The 23,415-nt window shown below is 34.1% G+C and overlaps 1 protein-coding gene across 3 annotated transcripts in view; it reads right to left on the bottom strand.

Annotated features, from left to right (window-relative positions):
• EMCN (endomucin) overlaps positions 1 to 23,415 on the bottom strand; it is a 157,237-nt gene that overhangs the window by 53,881 nt on the left and 79,941 nt on the right. For 2 of the 3 annotated variants that reach the window (XM_007495882.3, XM_007495883.3), the window contains exons 4-6: positions 22,520 to 22,594; positions 18,702 to 18,818; positions 5,477 to 5,509 (exon numbers count right to left, since the gene is read on the bottom strand). In XM_007495882.3, coding sequence (XP_007495944.2) covers positions 5,477 to 5,509; positions 18,702 to 18,818; positions 22,520 to 22,594 — 225 coding nt within the window. The remainder of the gene's footprint in view (positions 1 to 5,476; positions 5,510 to 18,701; positions 18,819 to 22,519; positions 22,595 to 23,415) is intronic. The other variant, XM_007495884.3, reaches the window with a different exon arrangement.

The raw sequence follows: 23,415 nt of genomic DNA, 5'->3' as shown, positions 1-23,415 counted from the left end.
TATGCATTATCAGGTTAGATTTATGATTATTAGATTTATCATTGTCATATGTAACATATGTTATTGTTAGATTAAATGTTTATTATATAAGTAGATTAGATTTATTATTATACATGTTATAAATATTAGTTTAGATTTATTATTATATATTATAATTATTAGATTAGAATTTTTTAGACATTAGAATGTCTCCTTGGAGTAGGGATTATATTTTTGCTTTCCTATGTGTCTCTGGTGCTTGGCACATAGTAGGAATGTAATAAATGTTGGTGATTGTCTGAATAAAAGTGATAGTAGTGAAAGGATAATGTTTTGCATTATTTGATCCATATGGGGTTGTTGGGAAGATCAAATGAGATAATTATAGTGTTTAGGTTAGTGTCTGCTATTACATGTTTAAAATGTTAAATATTATTATTTTTGTTAATATTGTTACTGTGAAATTAATATGTGAGCCTCACATTTGTAAATACAAGCTTTTGCCCTAGGTACAGCTATGTGCTTTTTCAAAACCTTGTTGCCCCTTATATGTGATTCTTATATGTGATTGCAAAGCCTAGACCTTTATAGGTAGAGGTCCTTTCCTTTAGTGTAAGATTTTATGAACCTCTTAAAGAACAACCCCCCTTGGGAGGAATAGAACTTTCAGCAGAGTGCAGTCACTTACATTATAGAAAGAATGAATTTCAGAGTCCTTTTCTGACTGCAGGTATTGATAGAAAAAGTAGAGGAGAAAGCAAATAGGAATATGAGGAAGTTGTGCAGGTTGCAAGGGGAGAAGGAACAAGTGAGACTGGCAGGAATGTTAAGAATGAATTGTTTCTAATTGCTAACTGACATTTGCTGTTGTGGATATTTGTACTTTAGACATATCACTAATAAAGGATGTGACAGAATCAGAAAACTGATTTTCATCCAATCACATATTTACTATCTGTATGACCTCATTTCACAGCTTTCTTAAAAAAACAAAACAAAACAAAACATTCAGAAACAAAGTTTTTTCACATAGATATCCTGGAATAATGCTCAGGGTCAAACTGCTATTTTTCATGGCTACAAAAATGTGTTTCTTCTCCTACTTTTTGGAACAAAACCAGAACCTTGCTTTGCAGAAATATTAAATACATGCTTTATTAACCATAAAAAAATAACAATTATCATCAGTAAAGGTCACTGGAAGAAAGGATTTAAAGATAAATGGTGATAAAATAATTAAATCCTAAAGAGTTGTCTGTGAAAGAAAAATAAGAAAAATATGATAGAAATAGTAGATAATTTCAATATATAAAATTATATTGATTATACAAAACTATAATAATGAATCATAACAATATGCTCAAACTTATGCGATGCAACTAAAGTAATCTATAGTGACACATTTATATCTCTAAACACTTTTGCGATGCCTCTCTAAATAAATTGGCAATTTCAAAAATGAAAAATAAGGATTCATAGCAAATAAAGAGTAAATAAAAGAAATCATAAGAAATTATTTCACACAACAAAACTAATCCTGATATTATACAAACTATTTGACAGAATAAGCAAAGAAGGAGTTCTACCAAATTCCTTTTATGACACAAACATAGTACTGATTCCAAAGCCAGGCAGGTCAAAAATGTAGAAAGAAAACTACCGACCAATCTCCTTAATGAACATAGATGCAAAAATCTTAAATAGGATAGTAGCAAAAAGACTCCAGCAAGTCATCATGAGGGTTATTCATTATGACCAGGTAGGATTTATACCAGGAATGCAAGGTTCAATGGTTCAATATTGGGAAAACCATCCACATAATTGACCATATCAACAAACAAACCAAAAAAAAAAAATCAAATGGTTATCTCAATAGATGAAGAAAAAGCCTTTGTCAAAATACAACACTCATTTCTATTGAAAATACTAGAAAGGATAGGAATAGAAGGGCCTTTCCTAAAAATAATAAACAGTATTTATCTAAAACCATCAAGAAACATCATTTGCAATGGGAATAAACTAGAAGCCTTTCAAATAAGATCAGAAGTGAAACAAGGATGCCCATTATCACCTCTATTATTTAACATTGTACTAGAAACACTAGCAGTAGCAATTAAAGAAGAAAAAGAAATTGAAGGTATTAAAATAGGCAAGGAGGAGACCAAGCTATCACTCTTTGTGAATATGTGGTCTACTTAAGAAATCCTAGAGAATCAACTAAAAAGCTAGTGGAAATAATCAACAACTTTAGCAAAGTTGCAGGATACAAAATAAACCCACATAAGTCATGAACATTTCTATATATTTCCAACACATCTAGGCAGTAGGAGTTAGAAAGAAATTCCATTTAAAATCACCCTAGACAATATAGAATACTTAGGAATCTATCTGCCGAGACAAACACAGGAACTGTATGAACATAACTACAAAACACTCTCCACACAATTAAAACTAGATCTAAAAAATTGTAAGAACATTTATTGCTCATGGGTAGGACAATATAATATAATAAAAATGACAATCCTATTCAAATTAATTGACTTATTTAGTGCCATACGCATTGAACTATCAAAAAAATTAAATGAATTAGAAAAAAAACACAACAAAGTTCATTGGAAGAACAAAATATCAAGGATATCTAGGGAAATAATTTAAAAAAAGAAAACCTTAAAAATCCCTAACCCTAACACTAAATGAAAAAAAAAATCACAAAATGTAGAATAAATAATTTTGATTACATTAAATTAAAAAGGTTTTGTACCAACAAAACCAATGCAACCAAAATTAGAAGAGAAGCAACAAATTGGGGAAAAATCTCCATAACAAAAACCTCTGATAACAAGGTCTAATTACTCAAATTTATAAAGGGTAAATCAATTGTACAAAAAAATCAAGCCATTCTCCAATTGATAAATGGGCAAGGGACAAGAATAGGCAATTTTCAGATAAAGAAATCAAAACTATCAATAAACACATGAAAAAGTATTCTAAATCTCTTATAATCAGAGAGGATGCAAATCAAAACAACTCTGAGGTATCACCTCACATCTAGCAGATTGGCTAACATTACTGTAAAGGAAAGTAATGAATGCTGGAGGGGATGTGGCAAAGTTGGGACATTTATTCATTGCTGGTAGAGTTGTGAATTGATCCAACTACCCTGGAAGGCAATTAGGAACTATGACTAAAGGGCAATAAAAGACTGTCTGCCCTTTGACCCAGCCATAGCACTGCTGGGTTTATACCCCAAAGATATAATAAGGAAAAGTGCATGTACAAGAATATTCATAACTGTGCTCTTTGTGGTGGCAAAAAATTGGAAAATGAGGGGATGCCCTCCAATTGGGGAATGGCTGAACAAATTGTGGTATCTGTTGGTGATGGAATACTATTGTGCTCAAAGGAATAATAAAGTGGAGGAATTCCATGGGAACTGGAATGACCTCCAGGAACTGATGCAGAGTGAGAGGAGCAGAACCAGGAAAACACTGTACACAGAGACTAATACACTGTGGTACAATCGAATGTAATGGACTTCTCCATTAGTGGCAATGCAGTGATACTGAACAACCTGGAAGGATTTACACGTAAGAGCACTATCCACATTCAGAGGAAAAACTATGGGAATACAAACACTGAAGAAAAACAACTGCTTGATTACATGCTTTGAGGGGGATATGATTGGGGATATAGACTCTAAATGATCACCCTAGTGCAAACATCAACAGCATGGAAATAGGTTTTGATCAAGGACACATGTAAAACCCAGTGGAATTCTGTGTCAGCTACTGGAAAGAGTGGGGGGAGGGAGGGAGGGAAAGAATATGATTCTTGTAACCAAGGAATGATGTTTTAAATTGACTAAATAAAATTAGAAAAAGAAATTATTTTATACAATTAAGTGCAAACAAAATTGATAAATGAAAAAATGAATATTACAAAAATAGAAAATGCTTCTGTTAGCAGAAGAAATAGATAATTTAAATAAGCTAATGTCAGGAAAATAAATTGAGCAAGCCATCAAGGATCTCCAAAGTGAGGCAGGATATTCCCAAGGCCTAAGAGATTTATGTATGAAATCTATGAAACATTAAAAAACAGTTATTTCTAATATTACAGAAATTATTTGAAAAAATAAGAAAAGGATTCATATGAAACAAATATAGTTTTGATACTTAAATCAGAAAGAAACAAAATAGGAAAAAAGAAAAGTAAAAACAACTACTCCTAAAAAAGTATTGGATAAAATATCAGTAAGAAGGTGATAACTACATATTACCAAGATGTAGTATTGATTCAATATTAGGAAACCTATAAAATACATTCCATATTAATCACAATAAAAATAAATTTACAGTTGCAAAAAAAAAAACCTTTTGACACTTTCTTTTCTGCTAAAATAATATAACATGCAGGAATAGTTGGATCATTCTTTAGCAGATAGTATATATAGAAAACCAAGAGTCAGTAATAACTATAATGAAGAAACACTTATTCCAGTAAAATCATGGGTAAAGCATGGATGTCATTGTTGTATCAAATAAAATAGTATTTGTAATGTGCTGTTAGCATATTAGAAACATTAGCACATAGTAGGAACTATATATATGCTACCCCCTCTTAGTCTCCTTCATCACCACTACTATTTGGCATAGTTTTAAAAGTGCTAGCTGTGAGATTAGAAAAATGAAGTAAGAGCATAAGTATAGACAAAGAATCAATAAAATTACCACTTTTACAGGAGATATTATGATGTACTTAGAGACACAGAGCCAACACAAACTAATTGAAAAAATCAACTTTCAAAAAACTTAATGATATTTAAAGTAAATCTAATTAAATCATCAAAGTTTTTATATCACCAATAAAACCAAGAAGAAAGACACATAAAAAGGAAAAATTCAGTCAAAAATAAATTATAAATATATGAAGATCTACTACCAAGACACACGTAAGAATTACATGGACATAATTATAAAGCATTCTTTTACATAAATAAATAGACAAATGTTATTAATTTCTCATTATTGAAGTCAACATAATAATGCCAATATCACTGAAATTAAACTTATTCTGTTTGACCTCTAAAGGTAAAAATCAGAGCATTTCCTAAAAGTTACAGAGAAATTGATCTGGGCATGATATAGGAAAATAATAAAAAACATGTTATCTTTATGTTTCAGGAAGTAGTAGACACCCCCCCCCCCCCACAGACACACACATACACTTGGAGGTCTTGAGGCAGAGACTGAATGATGACATTTTGCAATATTTGTATCATTCCCATGAGTTTCCACAGCTGAAAGAAATTCCAGAGTGGTTTGGAATGAAGAGAGGGGATTTCAATTCAACTATAGGTTGGACAAGTGATATACACAAAGTAATTTGTAAAATTTAAGTTTCTTTACAAATGTCTGAGAGTATTTTGATTATATTATTTTTAATTAATAGGCTTTTAACTATGAATATTCTGTAGAGAAATCAGAAGATAACTTACCTGGCTTTTCTGTTGGAGATTTCAAAATGATATCTGAAGAGAGAGAGAGAGAGAGAGAGAGAGAGAGAGAGAGAGAGAGAGAGAGAGAGAGAGAGAGAGAGAGAGAGAGAGAGAGAGAGAGAGAGAGAGAGAGAGAGATGAGAACAAGACTTCCTATCCACCTGGGACAATTAAGGACATTATCCTGTATGAGATAACAGAGCCTTAGCTGAAAGTTCCATTCATCCCAAGTGACTAATTAGAATGCTATTAATACAAAATTCCTGCACATACCTTTGTAGTAGAAGATTATACCTTGTGACCTGCCCTTCTTTCTGCAAATATACCCCGTTAATTGGAGTGCCATTCCTAGTCAGATTGTATGTAAATGAATCAGAATAACCCAAACAGAGTAATTTATTTCCCACAATCTCTATCACAAAGTGCAACTTCTTTAATAACTGCTATTAAATTTGACTTAGAGTGAAAGGGCTCTAATGTAGAGAAGGAGAAATTTGGGAAAAGTGAGAGGTTTGGGGCAAGAGATTATGAATTTTGTTTTGTAAGGTGTCTGGAATATTTGGCTTGAGATTTTCAAAAGACAGGATGATAGTTGAGAGAAACTAGGATTCTATGTATGGAGGTATGTACATAGATGTGTATACACACAGAGATCTGGGAATTATCAACACGAAGATAATAATTGAGCTAACAAGAACAACAAATTCGATGCTATAAAGAGACAAGAGTACATGGCTGCTGAATTTGCTGATGAAAATCCAGCAAAGGATCTTTTTGAGAGCGAGCAGTCAGACAGAAGAAAAGTCAGGATTGAATATTGTTATAAAAACTAAAGAGGAGAAATGGATTAAAAGTGTCAGATGCTACAGGGAATTCAAGGATAAAAATTGAGAAAAAACCCATAACCATTAGATCTGACATTAAAAGGTCATTTATAGGCTGAGAGAGAATTTTCACTTGAATGATGAAATTGGAAGCCAGATTATACAAGGTTTAGAAGAGTAATGAATAGGAAATGTAAATACCAATAGTAATTGGCTTTCATAAAGAATTTGCCTGGTAAGGAGAAGAGATATCAGATAATAGTTAAATTGTAGAATCAAGTAAAGTTCTTTTTTTAATGATGGAAGATATTTTAGAATTTTGTAATTAGCAGTGAAGAAGCTTTCGGATTGGGAGATATTGAAAGTAAAGGAGAGAAGGAATGATGATGGGGACAATTTGCTAGAGATGAGAGGTGATGGATGCACCAAAGGTGCACACTAAGGAAGTATGTGTCTCTACTTACATAGGTACAGCCCTAGTTCAGGTCCTCATCGTTTCTTATCTGGACTATGACAATAGCTTTCTAATTAATGTGTTTATATCACCTCTTTCCCCTCACCAAACCATCTTCTATTCATCCACCCAGGCTGTTTTTCTAAAGCATAGTTCATCTCATGTTGCTTCCAACTCATTAAATGACAGTGGCTCCATTGCCTCCAGAATCAAATATAAAGTTCTCGGCTTAGCATTTAAACTTTTATCATCATTATCATAAAGTCCATTAAGGCTTGCAGAGTACTTTACAAATATTGTCTCATTTTATCCCCAGAACAAGCTGAAAAGGTGATGCTAATTTAGGTTCATTTTATGGATGAGGAAACTAAGGTAAACAAAAGTGATGTTTTCTAGGGTCACACAGCTAGTAAATGCCTGAGACAAGATTTCAACTCAGGTTTTCCTGACCATTCCTCATTTTATCTATTGTACTGCCTCACTGCTTCATAACCTGAATCCTTCCTCCCTTCCATATACTTTATCTACAAGAATTGGTCTACTTGTTTTTCCTTCTGAGACATGACACCCTATTTCCCTCTTCTATAACATTGCACTGGTTATTCCCCATGGCTGGAATATCCCCTTTGCCTTTGACTCTTGGTTTCCCTGTCTTCCTTTAAGCTGGATCAAATCCCACTTTTCAAAAAAGTTTAATTAATTAATTAATTAAGAATATTTTTCCATGGTTACATGAATCATGCTCTTTCCTGCTCCTCCTCCCACCCCTCTCCCGTAGCCAACAAACAATTCTACTGGGTTCAAATCCTATTTTTTTGAGGCAGTCTAGATGCTATTTCCTTCCTCCCCCTAAGATTATTTTGCAACCTCTGTGTATATATCATTAAAAAACCTCTTATCTTCTTCAGTATCATATATATTGGTTAAAATGCAGAAGATTGGTAAGGGGCTAGGCAATGGGGGTTAAATGACTCACCCAGAATCAGCCAACTAGGAAGTGTTCAAGGCTACAATTGAACTTAGGGTATCTGATCTCTGTTCCTGGTGCTCTATCCACTGAGCCAGGTCTTGCATGATGTTCCCTCCATTTGAATGTGAACTCCTTGAGAGTGTGGACTATTATTATCTTTCTTTATATCCTCAGTGCTTAGTGTAGTATATAACACATAGAGAACAAATGAGAGAATAAATGCTTGTTGGCTTGTTTAAATAATACATTTTTAAATTCATTTTTATTTGACTTTCTTGTGTTTTCTCAGTCAGTAGTGTCAATCTGAAATAGAAATGGCAATCTCTAAACTATATAAAAGAATCCCTGTGAATTGACTTAGAAAACTACATAGTAACATTACCCATGTTCTATTGTGTTTTTATTTATTTTGTTAAATGTTTCCCAATTACATTTTAATGTTATTAAGGTTGTACTTCAGTCCATCATGTGGCCCAGGGGCTATGTGTTTGAGAACTCTACTCCAAGTCATGGCATCAGCCAAAAGTCATGATTTTGTTTCCTCCTCTTTTATTCCTTTAATTTCTTTCCCCCCCTCATCTTAATTCAATAGCCTACATTTTTAGGATTATATCAAATAATAGTGGTAAGAATGAAAATCCTTGCTTTTCCTCTGCTTCTAGGTCTCACATTTCAGTTTAGTTCTTTGCTTTATGTATAGATATTACTTAGAGATACTGTATTATATAGATTGATCCCTATCTCCTTCTTTACTATTTACTATGATATATTTTATTATCTATATCGATATATCTACATCTGGGAGCCAATAAGTAATGAATACTACATAGTAAAATAATCTGCTTAAAACTTCTAATGAAAGAAAATGCATTACAACAACTATGAAGCCCACTGAATGAATAATCAAGCAAATAAGACCAATTCATTCTTGAATGTTTCAGAAAACCTATAGAAGACATTTAGTAGGAAAATAGTGGAAGAGACATCTAGGTGACTCAATGAATAGTGAGCCAGACCTAGACACAGTAGGTACTGGGTTCAAATCTCATCTGAGGCACTTCCTAGCTGTGTGATCCTGGACAAGTCACTTAACCTCCATTGCTTAGCCCTTACCACTCTTCTGCCTTGGAACCAATACTTTATATTGATTCTAAGATGGAAGGGTTAGGGTTTTTAAAAAGTGGTGGAAATTAGGATATAATTTAGAATGCTTAAAGAAGAAATTAAAAAAGACAAACAAATGAAGAGAAAAATTGAGAAATCATGATAATCTGTTAGGAACAATAGATTCTATGAAAAGGGGAATTGCAGTTGGTGAAAAAGCCTGTTAGAGAAAATTATTAGAATAAACTTGAAAGATAACAAGATAAAAAGAAACCACAAGATTTCAGCAATGCAAGGGTACTGACCTTGAAGATCAAATATTCAGAGAATCATAAATCTTACAGAAAACACAACTAAATAAAAATCTTAAATACTATAGTATAGGAAATCATGGAACAAAAATTTCCATCAGTAACGGAAGCAGAAAGCAAAGTTTATGATTGAATAAATCCACAAATTCTTAGCAGAGTAAAATCCCAGGTTTAATTCTATCAGTACTATCATGGTAATTCTTCAGATATCCCTCCCTGCTTCTCACTCCAACCTAGGACTGTGTCAACACAAATTTAGACAGGAAATAAATGGTCATTGTTTTATAGGTAAAAAGAGGTCAGTAAACACTGTGCCTGAATTCATTCCACTTGAATAGTAATTTTCTTTCTCCTACTACAGTTCCCAGCTTCTTCAAAGTCACCTTGTGGGAGATACAGCAGTATCCAATATGCTTTAAACTGTATCACAATGAACTTTTCTTTATAGATTCATGAAACTAATTAGCTAATTCTCCCCTTGACTTTCATTCAGAGCTTTCATTACATCTCTAATTGGAGGATGGAGGGGAAAATGTGCTTTATAACTTATTTATATATTTTTTGAGATTTCAGCCTTCTGAAGTTCAAATCCCTTTACTCCTTGCAAAATATTACTTCCTGATTCTAATGGGGTGGGACAACCCCAGAGAATATTTTCAGAGTTCTAATGACTTATAAAATGTTTTATGACTTAACTATAAATAAATCAGCAACATATGAGTTATATTTTTCCTAAATACATTAATTTAAATAGATAAATGAAAAGAATATGAACTTTGCACACTTGTGAGCTGGCTCAGGGTTTCACATATGACTGTAGCAAGCCTAGCTCATCTTTTATTTAGACTCGTGTGTCTAGAATGGGGAAAACATAGACTGCTTCTATTAAATCTGTGATCTTTCAACATCAAAATGTCTGCGCCTTCATTTGTGGAAAATTAGAACCAACTTCAACTAATTTCAAAGTTTAAACCAAATGTGTTTAGATTTAAGGCAACTTATGAAAAGAGGATAATTAGGGACCAGAAAAGCACCAGGAAAATGTATATTGCCCAAACTCTATTAAGTCAAAATGGCCTTAATCTTAATTTCCTCTTGTTCCCTCCCTTCCTTCCCCACTGTCTTTCCTCTTTCATTAATGTGATTCGTGAGATGCCAAACAAGGAAGGATGAGGAATGGGCTTGAGAACAGGACTTGGCAAAAAGGAGTAAATTTTTCTCTTTAGAGAAATAATTTTGCTCCATTCTGTTCTCATCCTGAAGGCAATGAAATGGGCATTTCCAGACCTCTCCTAACCTTATTTCTAGTTCCAGGTTACACAAATATTTGCATATGGAGCTTGAGAGAACATCAAACTTGTGTTTTAAACAGAGAAAGCTCCAGATGTCCAATATTTTTTCTTCTTTTTGGTATTTGCTTTCAGGCATTTCTCTCTCCCTTGAACTCATCTATTCTACTTGGACTAGATCAATAGAAGTTCCAGATGATTTTTCAGGCACCAGTCTCCTACAGTCATAAAAAATTAGAAGACCAGGGTGAACATAGAGGCTCTATCTGGAAAGGGACCACTTCTGAATTTCCAGGTAGATTTCTATCTGCTGGGTATCTATCTGACAATTTTAAAGGTGGAGTGGGAATCAGAAGTCATTTGGTGGATCTTTATCCTAAAGTCAGTAACCACATGGAATCTGATCAGTACAGATGAGTCTTGTTAAACTCAATTAGAGTCTCATGAAATTCAGGTACAACTACCATAGATCTCCTTTAAAAATAAAAGCTTTAAAAAGGATTGCTTTAGAACTGAGAAACTACAAAGTAACAGGGGTGACTGCTGGTTTATTTTCCTCTAAATTTTTTAATGTGAGCACAATGGTTCTTACATTAAAGGATGATGAATGCTTACTGGCTGTGGTGGTTAAACACAATATTCACTTTCATAAGCCTCAATGCAGTCCAGTAGTCTCTCTTTGTCATTGGTATGCTGCTCCTTTCTAGATATGTCTAGACTCCAGCACAGTCTGAAACTCTCAAATACCTTCTTGAATATTTTACATTTGTGGGAATCCAACAAAAACTGGCTTGTCGTGATGGACAAAAGAGTGCATTTAGAACATTTAGACTAATATGATGGGCAAAAAGGAATTGGGTTTATTTCTTTATAATTATTGTGGTACAGTGGAAATTATAATAAGAGTAATAGTAGTAATTGTAGTACTGGTAGTAGTAATAATAGCACTTATGTATGTATATATATATATTATATTATATTACTTAAGCTTCACTATAATCTTGTAAAGTATGCTAGATTGCAAATCAGAAGAATTAAGTTCAAATCCAGCCTATGACATTTGGTCCCTTTGTGACCTGATCTAGTCATTTCTTCTATCTAAGTTTCAATTTCTTCACCTCCAAAATGAATTGGTTGTTCTTGATGACTTAAAGGTCTTTTCCATTTGTAAATCTAAGATTAAAAATTGAAGAATAACTCTAAAACTTGATTGATGAAATTTAATCTTAAATGGACCTGTAAGGTGAAAGGACTCAATTAGTGACTTTATAAAATTTAATCTTTTGATGTGGGAAAGGGAAAATAAGTTCCTTTGTCTCATATCAGAACTACTGAAATGGGATCTTTCTTGTCAACAATGCTAGTCTTTTCCCAACTGGAACAAGGAAATGTATCACTGGGAGAAGATGCAAGGGAAAGGAAGTAAAGTGACTTCCTTTTCAGCCATAAGATCAGGTCTGAATATATTTGGAAGAATTATTTCATCCTATACACCAATTGAACTAACTCCCAGTTCTAACAATTCTAATAGTTTCTTTAGAACCCCATCTCTAGGTCATGGCCCTCTTGTATCAGCGAAACTCTAGATAAATAATGTTCCTTATTTACAAAAATAAACAACCCTCAAATTTATTTTCTCTCCTTTTAATACCCTCCCTTCTACATATTAAACAAAAATAACATTAAATGAAAAATAAAACTGATAACAAACATGAATAGTAAAGTAAATCAATTTCTCATTGACTATATCTAAAAATCCATGTATTGTTCTATATTTTGAGTCTATCTCCCTTTTTCAAGAGGTGGGAAAGTGCTTTTTCTTCAGTCCTCTAGAATCACGATTTATGGTTCATCATTGCATTGAATTATCAAACCCTCACTTTTTATTATAGTTAAGCAAATAGGGCTTTATTTGACCTAGCACCAACCTAAGGATTAGGACTCTTGGATTTGAGTCTCATATTTGGTACTGGAATTATTTTAGCACTGCAATTATGAACAAATAACTCTTTCTCTAAGTCTGAGTTTCCTAATCTATAAAATGGAGATAATCTAACCTTCATAAAAGTACTTCTCAACCCTTAAAGAAATAGAAAAATATAAGGTTTTAATTTGATTACTATCTCCACATAACTCCCAAGTTATTGCTTTCAAGCCTGGACCATTTATGGATAGGTTCTGTATCCTTCTATTAGATTATAATCTACTTGAGTAGAAATATCTTTGTATTTGGATATCTAGTAGTTCACACAATGCCTAGGTGCTTAAAAAGTATGTTCATGCATTCATCCAAAACAAATCATATTGTACCTGTTCATAGGAAAATGAACTAGCGAACATGGAGGAAGACAGAAATGGCAACTATCTTTGGTTTGAACTACATATTAGTTAAAAATGCTAGATTAGCTGAATTTAAAGAAATCCACTAAATGATCTATTCTCCATCCTCAAACCTTTTTTTTTTAATAAATGGAAGCTATTATTTAAAAGTAACAATAAGTAGCATATGATCCATAGGTAAGTAAATAATAATGTGCATATTATATTTTTCACAGGCTATAAAGTATAATCAAAAGATATCATATATATACATATCATGTACACATATTCATATGTGTACATATATATATTCCTATGAATATTATACATATTTAAATATGTTATGTTTTAAACAAATTCTCATATATCAGAATTTTAAATAGTCATGTATTGATATTTAATATTGATATTATATATAGTACTATAGAATCTGTGTTAATGATAGGGCATCATTGACTAGAGAAAGCCTTTTTTTTTAAACCTTTACCTTGCATCTTAGAAACAATACTGTATATTGGCTCCAAGGCAGAAGAGTGGTAAGGGTTAGGCAATAGGGGTCAAATGACTTGCCCAGGGACACACAGCTGGGAAGTGTCTGAGGCCAGATTTGAACCTAGAACCTCCCATCTCTAGGCCTGGCTCTCAATCCACTGAGCTACCCAGCTGCCCCCTAGAGAAAGCCTTTTTAATAAGTGATGTATCATTCATTGGTGCTCTGCAATGAATAACTAATTTGTGCAAAAAACTCTAGGTGTCAGGTGTGGTTTCCATTCTAATGACAATTATGCCATTCCTTCTTCATTATGGTTATCACCTACTCATCCTAAGAGCTGGTATCATTTAAACTCTTTCAAAATATACTTTTCTAGGAATCATGGAACAATGATCACAGACTATAATTGAAAGATCAGTTGACTGAGAGCCAAGAGTCCTACATTTTTGACCTGTAATGGAGAGTGATGAATTTGGAGTTATAGGACCCAAATTTAAATCTTGTCACACCTACATGGGATGTTAGCTAGAGCAATGGTCTTGGAGGCAGGAACACTGAATCTATTTTAGACTGTTACTAGATGAGTTATCCTGGGGGTGAACCCCTCTGTGCATCTGTTTCCTCATCTGTAAGAAGAAGGGGTTGAACTCACTGACTTCTAAGGTCCTTTCTATGTTCATAATAATATGATTTTCTGACCAGCATGACTTTGGAAAAATCAGGTATCTATATATCCTTGTTTCCTCATTTGTAAATTGAAGGTTGAATCCCTGGCACTTCTAGATCTGTTATTCTCTGGTTGAAGGAATCTTACTAAAAGTCCTCTAAATTATTTTCTATCTCTGGTCTTTTGACCTTCATTATAAAAAAACAGACAAAACATACATTGGTGAATAAGGGATAATTACTGGAAGTTGACAAAAATCAGAAATATTTGGATTTCTTTGGGACAAATCTTTTTTCTCTGGTTACCCTTACTCCTTCCTGGTGACACACACACACACACACAGACACACACACAGGCACACACAATTAGCCATTCACTTTCAAATGGGCTTCTCCTGTGTCCTAGAAATATTTCACAAGACTTACTTCCATACACACACAATGCCCACATCTGGCTCTTGTCTAAGGAATCATCTTCCAGATGTTTAAAGGAGGGATACATCTACAGATGTTTTGCTGTAAGGCAAATAAGAAGAGTAGCCTCCTGTTAACAGTTGTCTCTCTGTCTTCTTTCCTCTTCAACTTTGTCCTCTTGGATGTGGCAGAGAGACAACTATACTGTAATAATAAAATTAATATCTAATATTTATTGTAAAATACCTCACATATATCTCATATGATCCTTATAATAAGCCTGGGAGATAAAAATTTAAAGATGAGGAAACTGAGGCAGGCAGAAGTTAAGTAACTTGCTCAGGATCTTACAACTAGTGTCTGAGTTGGTATTTAAACAAATGTATAACTCATTCCAGGTCTAACACTTCCTCCATTCAACTTCTGTGCTATATAATAATCTGAGATGGCTCTTAATTTGATAAATTCACAAATGAGCTCTTTAGTCCTGGTACCCTTAGGTGAGTCCTTGGTCAGCAGTGAAAACATTTGAGGCAAAATCAGGGGGATTTGAGGGATATCTGCCATGGGATGAGTTCCAAATGTGTTGTTTCTTCCAATGGGACATAAGCTAGTTGTGATAGTCTTTTTAATTTTTTCTCTTTATATCTCTAGCACCTAGCACAATACCTGGTACACTGTTGAATGAAGACCTAAATTTCTATGGAAGGCAGCAAAGGAGAGAAGTAACTATTTCTTCTCTCTTGTCTTGCCAGGAAATCTACAGGCTATCAAGGGATTAAATTTTCTTTCATTTTTAAAGGAATGGTTCTATGAGGGGGGTCTGTTTTTAAGCTACTTGAAGGGCAGCTATTTTAAACTATGTCAAAAAGCAAACTACATGTACTTGACCTCAAATCGACTACTTAGATGCACACTGCTAAATGACTCAACATAAAATGAGGATTCATTATGACTCAGGGAACTGACCACTCATTTCTAAATGATTGGTCACTTAAAGCAGCCAGGCTTTGTTCTGTTTGGGATATTTTTTCCCTTTCCTTCCAACATCGTTTTTTTTCTCAAATATTTAAGTCCAAGATTTGACTTTATATACTTCATGAGCTTTGCCCTAGTCTCTGAAAAGATGAGGCTCTTTTCATCAAAGTGATCTTGTACTTTTGGTCTCAGAAAGACTGTGGACTTGAGCAAAATGGGACCTTAGAAGAAACCTTCATAGGATTATAGATCCTGAATTGGATGGGGCTTTGGGGATCATCTAATCAAATCTTTTAATATATAGGTGAGGAACTGGAAAAAGTGGTTCTATCACCTACCCCAGACTACATTGTAAGTAGGAAAGCTGAGATCCAAATTCAGCCCCTTTACTCTTCTAAGGAATTATGATGATTCTTTTCCTTTTCTTTTTCCTCTCCTCAAGGAGATTTTCTCTTTGGTCACCTCCCTTTATTTTCATTTTTTCTTATCCCTTGGATCCTTCTCTGGTTGCCAACAAATGTGCTCATATTGCTCATATATTTCCAGTCTTTTAACAACTTAAACAAATACACAAAACCCATTCACTCAGTTCTGCCATCACCTCAAATGATCATTGATTATTTTTATTGTAGTTACTGTGTACTCTTTCTTCTCCTGGACACTCTTAGTTGAAGATTTTCAACTTCCTTTACTTCTGAACTCAAGTGCCATATCCTACATGAAGTCTTTCTTGATTTGCAGAATTATTAGTTCTCTCTTCCATTCTCAATTATTTTGTATTTAGAGGTAGCTAGGAAGTACATGGATAGAGCATTGGGACTGGAGTCAAGAAGATATGAATTCAAATCCAACCTCAGAAATTTACTTGCTGCTTGACCTTAGGCAAGTTATTTAAACTCTTAATTTTCCCCTCTGTAAAGTAGGGATAATGATGGTACCTACCTCTCAAAGTTATTGTGAGGATTAAATGAGATATCTGTAAAACACTTAGCACAGTGCCAATCATATGGTAGGTGCTATATAAATACTAATTATCATTATTTTTATCTCCTATTTATATCATCATATAGCTTTCCTCCAGTAGACTGTAAGTTCCTTAGGGGCAGGAATTATCTTTTTCTTTTTATATTACTCCCAGACACAGTTGAAGATGCTGTCCTGAAGGTAGAGGGATTTTCCTCAACATGCCTAATATGGGGGAAAGAACATAATAGGTGCTTAATAAATTTTTAGGGGCAGTGATTATCTTTTCCTTTTTGCTTTTGTTTTAACCTCAGTTACAGAGAAAGTGATGTCCTTAAATAGAGGGAATTTCCTCATCTGGAAATTACTTTTATCAGAGAAATTATAGCTATAATATCTATTTCTTTGATATCCAATGTCTAATGGTGCTTAATAACTTAAAAAATTAATGGATGACAGTCTCCACCAGGAAGGTTTGTCAAATTCTTATAACACGAAGTAGAAATTCCAGAGGTGACAGGACCCAGAAGCTTTTTGCCCAATTTATAAAAGCATGAATGTATATTCTAGGTCATAGGCTTTTTATTAAATGCCAATTTTTTCTCAAAGCTAGTCTGAGTCAAACTTGATTCCTTTAATCTAGACATTTATCTCCTCATGCTACCTGGAATCACTACAAATACTTTTTACCTGCTAGAAGTCACCAAGCTAGTGAAGTTTGATACAGAGTACAAACAACCATTCCTTATTTGGATCCTGGAATGACGAATTGGGACGTTTTAGGAGTTCCCTTTTCATCTTGAACAGTCTGAAGTTGAAAATTGTAGACATATAGCATCTCTAAGATGAGAAAGGTATTACTAGCTACCTAGTCTAGTCCTTGACTGATAGGAAAATCCTCTCTGTAATATATATCTCTACATGTGCTCTAAAGATGGGAGAAAAATTGTATGTGGGAAAGTTACAATTTAGGAGGTTAAAGGGGCCCTGAAGACATAGAATAAAGATGAAAACTTTCTGATGTGGAACCTTGATTCACTAATGTCCTGCATATGTTGGCTTGGATGCTTTTGCTCTCCATATTTCCCCATGAATGAGTCATCTAGCAAAAGGCACCAGATGGATCTGAGGTCAAAGGAGTGAAGAATAAATCAACAAATATATTAAGTGACTTCTTCATGCTAGACCCTGGGGAGACAAAACCAAAAATTAAATAACCCTTTCCCATAAAGGACTTACATTCTACAAGGGGAAGAAGACATGTTCAGAGAAAAAAAATCTTATAAATTCTTTGACATATATGCTAGATATGCATATTTCTCTATGTATGTACAAAGTTACATACATATAAATGTATTTATATGTATATATAATATATACTACATCCTGAGATAGAAAGAAATAAGTAGTAGATAGATACATCAATAGAAATAGATCAATAGATTGATAGGATAGACAGTCAGCCAGATAGATGATAGATAGATAGAGATAGATAGGTAGATAGATAGATATGAGGTTCGATAGATAGATAGATGGAAGGATAGACAGACAGACAGACAGACAGATAGATAGATAGATAGATAGATAGATAGATAGATAGATAGATGATGGATGGCTGGGTATGTGGGTAGATGGATAGATAAATGGATGGTAGGATGGATAGTTAGAAGCATAGATAAATGTAAGGATAGGTAGGTAGGTAGGTAGGTAGATAGATAGATAGATAGATAGATAGATAGATAGATAGATAGACTGACCAACCTCAATACTGAATGATTAGCATTGCATGGTGAGGAACATCTGGATTAATCAAGAAGAGCCTCTTTAAAGGGTTGGCCTTTAAACTGAGTCTTGAAGGGAGCTAGAATTTCTAAGAGGTAGAACTGAGGGGAGAATTCTAGACCTAGAATGTAGGTAAGGCAAAGGTGTAGAGATGAGAAATGAAGTGTTATATGGAAGGAATAACAAATAGGCCAGTTTGTCTTAAGGTTCATAGTGTTTGTTAGGGGGAGGAAGATCTAATCAACCTGATTACTTAGATTGATGGTTTTAAGTTCTGGAATAAAATAGTTTGCATTTTAGTGTAAAGACAATTGGGAGTCAGAGAAGCTTCTTGAACTGACAAATTGTAAGATCAGACTTGCACTTTGGGCACGTTACTTTTGAACTTCACTTTTCACTCACTTATAGGACAATGTGGGCTTTGATCTGTATTGACAATAGGAAGCGTAGAGGTTCTATTCTCCCATCCTTCTGAAAGTTTCCTGTCTTAAGTCTTTCCAAAAGATTTTAGAATTGTAATTCCTCACTGAGGCATAATGGCCACTCTGTCTATAATGCTTCTGCTGATACTAAAATTAAGATTTCAAGGTTAATGAGAAAATTCTATCAACCTAGTTACCATTATGGTTCAAAGCATCAATACGTTCCCATTACTTACTGTTCTGTTGGCTGCTCTGTTTAATTGACACAGTAGTCTGAAGTTGGTGAGTGGAAACTTGTGGGCTTGCAGTACTGGACACATCACTTGAGGTGTCATTTTGGGGGGCTCCTCTTGCTGCAAAGACAGTAAGTATCCTTTAATAATATTGCTAGAGATTTTTAAATTAATTTGAATATTAGTAATCATCTCAGGTCAAAATGTGAACATCTGAGTCATTCAGTCTGACATTTTAATGCTTAATCAATGACTCAGTGCATTTGAATGCTGGGGATGCTGGTTCATCTTCTCATGTCTACCAACATCACAACAAAATATACATCAGGTATTTGGACACAGGTCCATTGGTTCTAAAACTCCTCACACTGTGACTCTGGATTACATTCACAAGATCATAACTCTAGGACTTTTAGAGACCATAGAGTACAATCTCTCTCATTTGACTGGATAAAGAAATGGAGAGCTAGAAAAGTGAAGTGACTTGCTCAAGGCCATACAGGTAGTAAGTAGAAGAAGTGGGATTTGTACTAATGGCTTTGATTCTATATCCATTTCCCTTTCCATTGTACCTGGTCGGGACAGTTATGAGGTAGAAACATTGGAAGGAGTCCCATATCCATGACTTATGAATATACTATTTATGGGAACTGGAGGTAGGGGGAAATAAGAAGTTAAGCATGATTTCAAAGTCTCAAAGCCTGCTCATTAGGAGAATGATGTTCTTGTTGACAAAAGAAAGCCAAGAGAGGTTGGTTATTTTCGGGAATGGAAGGGAAGATGATCTCAAATTTAGATATGTTGAATTTGAGATGATAATAGGATTATCAACTAGAAATGACTAGCAAGTGTTAGAAATGTGTATCTGGGTCCCAGGCTAAAGATATTCATATGAACATTATCTATATGGATTTGAGTGTTGAAGTTAATGTGAATAGAGCACACAGTCTCCCAAGGAGAAAGTGAAGAGAATATTAAGTTACAATATTACACAACTTTTTAAGGACAGGAGGAAGAAATGATCCCTGGAGAATTAGGGAAACAAAAAGTGTAGTAAAGGAGTTAATCTTCAATAAAGAATAGTGAGTTAGCAGAGTCCAATAATGTTGAGAAGACAAGGAGAATTAAGAATGATAGAAGGCCATAGGTGTGTTTACAATAAAGAAAAATGTATTTTATGGTTTGTATTTTAAAAGTAAAGATTTATTTTCAATTAAAAATTATTTCAGTTTCCTTTTTATTTGATGAATAAAATAATAATCTTTATGATTGAGCATGTAATAAATATATACCTTGAGAATAATAAAAATTAAATTACCAAGTTTATACCCTAATGAGATAGGCTGTCCTATATCCATAATCAAGGAAGGCTAATAGTCATTAGGAAATCATAGGAAATTGTTTGTGACCTTCAGTGAGTCAGCATGTATTTATTAAATTTCAGCTATGTTCCAAGTTCCATGCTAGGTTCTGGTCATACAAATACAAAAGCAAAAAAGAAACTTCTTTCAGAATTTCTGAACAGATAATAAAATGGAAGATATAGAAAAAATAGAAAGTGAATCAAACAAAGGCTCTTAGGGGATGTTAATTTAGTCATTTAGCACATAATTATGCTTGATATATACAGAGGCATAACGCAAGAAGCCAGAATCCAGGTGGTTAAAAAGTGGATGTTAAGGGAAACTATGATAATGGCATTCATATAAGAAATGTATCAGTGAAATAAAATGGAAATATAAGAAAACATATTTTAGATCTTTTTATATATTTATGTATTTACCGAAAATATTATTTTAAATGTTGATAAAGGGCAAAACCTCTCTTTTGATATAGGAATAAAAGGATAAAATGACTTAAAACAATGTATATTGGCACAATTATCAGAAGCAAAAAAATGCCATTTTGTGAATGCTCTGTGATCCTACCAAGGTGCAGATTGAGCTCAATGCTAAAGTAACACCTCTCTGAAGTGTGAGATCCTATTTGCAACATTAGAGGGGAATGGAAATGAGGGACAGCTCTTTAAATGCTATCCTCTGACATGGAATATAGATCCTATCAAGGAACCTCCAAAAAGGCTCAGAGATGAGAAGGAAGGATGGAAACAGCCATCTAGGAAATAATAGTTGAAAGGCATGACTGGGTAAGAATCTTGCTGTTTACATGGGAGCCTATGAAAAATAGATTTCTAAAGGACCAAGTGGCCGATGAGATAAGAAAAAAAAAACAGTTATATTTCTAGGCTGAAATTTCAAAGTCTATAGAGACTAACTGAAGAACACCAAAAAAGAAGGGATAGCCATGTGCCCAACATATGGTAAATGCTGATTCACCATAGGGAATGCTCTATCTAGCTTACTTCTCTCTCAGTTTCCTTTCTGATGCTCTAGGCTTTTCTACCCATCTCTCAATTCCAGTTCTCTTTCATGTGTTGTTTTTCCCTGTAGAATGTAAGCTCCTTAAGGGCAAGGACTACCATTTTTATTGTATTTGTATACCTTGTGCTTAGCACAGTGCTTGTCACAAGGTAAGCACTTAAAAAACATTCTCTCTCTCTTCCTCTCTACCTCTTCCTCTCCCCCGCCCCTCTCTTCCTCTCTCTACCTCTTCTCTCTCTTTCTTTCTTACTCTCTCTCTCTCTCTCCCCCTCTTTCTCTCTTTCTTCCTCTCTCTCTCTCTCTCTCTCTCTCTCTCTCTCTCTCTCTCTCTCTCTCTCTCTCTCTCATTTTTACTTTTCTTTGAGAAGGGAAGCATATGTTTACCCTAGCCAATGTTAAAAAAATTCCCTCTGACTTCTAGTCTTATATATAACTATATACATTATGATCACTACTTTATATATAGAAAAAATGGATAATTAACGTCTTTTGATTGATTGAATGAGAACCAGGAAACTGGTGGAAAGGTCTCTTTGTGGTCTGAAGAAATGGTTCACATAGGTGACAAAATATAGGCACTGAAGATTATATACATTTGTGCATATGTAATGTACATACATATGAGAATAAGAACTCAAACATAATGTACATACACATATGCATTTATATTTAAATGAAAGACTTTCATGGTTTATTTATTCATTCTTTAGACATAATTGTAAGCATCAGTTTCTTAGCTCTGAACCTTTAGAAAAAAACAAATTAATTTGAGTGTGAGGGCAAATCTGCAACTTTTGCTACCAGGGACTTTGACTTAATAGATTTCTTGAACTTGGGAGTTTTGAATTGCTGTGGGCTAAGTTAATCAAGTTCACACTAAGTTCAGCACTAATATGGTGGCCTAAGGAGGGAGGAACTAGTCCAGTTCAGAAACAAAGTCAAAGCTCCTATACCTAATTCAAAGGGATGGGGCCTGTATGTAGTGTCTGTACTTCCAACTTGGGTGAAATAGGAAGACTCAGTCTTAAAATGGATGACAGACAGGTAGGGAGGAAGAAAGGAAACAAAATGCTAGAGGGGAGCGCAGTGGCAATCTAACAATAAGAGGGTGTATAGAAAAAAGTAATAAACCAGATCCACTTCAAAAAACATAGCTGTCTAGGGCCATTTTGTAGAGAGGAAAACAAGAGTTGTGACACCTAACTAGCCAATTAGAGAATCACTTTACTGCAGTTTGGAACAGTAAATTGATGTAGATGTGAAAAAGTTAAATTCTGTTTTAAGAAGTCAATGAAGATTTCAGAGATGTTTCTACCTAAGCTTGTTTTAAAAAAGCAAAGCCAATATTTTAAAGAGTTAAGATTCAGTTATCTAGAAAAGTAATTTTTACAGAGTAACTTATTCTCTGTTGATGATGGATAAATGGGGCATACCACCTACCTGTTTTTGCCACTGCTGAGCTAGGTGAGGAGCTTGTAGCAATCATAGGCGTTGACGATAGTTCTTTTAGTATTTCTATTTTGATGAGATAAATGACATTTGTTATTATTAACCATGGTTCTCATCACACCTGTCAAGAGAATAATCAAATGTAGGTGGAGATTGGGAGTGGGAGGGAGTCATCTGCAGAGGTGCTCTCCAAGCATTCAAATTACAGATACTTTTCCTTTTTTTCTTAGCACCCTTTCCCTAACAAGTAGAAACTCTGGTTGGATATAACACACCTAGTTTTCTCAGAAATTGACTGCTTCACTTGCAGACCCATACCTATATTTTCTAATCATACTTTTTCTTTATTTCATGGCTGACTCTCAGCTAAGTAGTTTAAATACCATAGCATCATTAAAGAAGCAGAAAATAATTCAAACAGAAAGCATAAAAAGCAATCATTTTCCTGGGGGATTCAATTCATAGGACAATATATTTAGAGACAGATGGAGCTTTAGGGATTAATCCAACCCCCTAATTTTATTGAAGGAGAAACCGAGGCTTTAAATGATTTTCTGAAAGAAAGTAAGTAGCAGAATCAATTCAAATCCAGCCTGACTGCCTCCAGTCCAGTAATCTTTCTAGTAACTACCTCTCAATAATTACAATCACGTTTAATATATATAAAACAATCTACTAGGCACAAGTTAAAAAAAAAAGATGATTAGTTTGCTGGGATCTAGAAGTGACATGCTTGCTTCTTACAATAAAAGGATTTTTAGAACTCATTTAGCTCTTGGAGTTGCAAAAGTCAAGTAAGATGAATGGAGAAATCTTATTCCCAGCATAAAAGGGTAAAAGCTGGAAGTATATCTTGGAATGTTGGATACATACACACAAACACACAC

Source organism: Monodelphis domestica, chromosome 6 (genome assembly GCF_027887165.1).
Source record: "Monodelphis domestica isolate mMonDom1 chromosome 6, mMonDom1.pri, whole genome shotgun sequence".
Taxonomy (NCBI): Eukaryota; Metazoa; Chordata; class Mammalia; order Didelphimorphia; family Didelphidae; genus Monodelphis; species Monodelphis domestica.
This window is presented reverse-complemented; position numbering and strand designations above follow the sequence as displayed.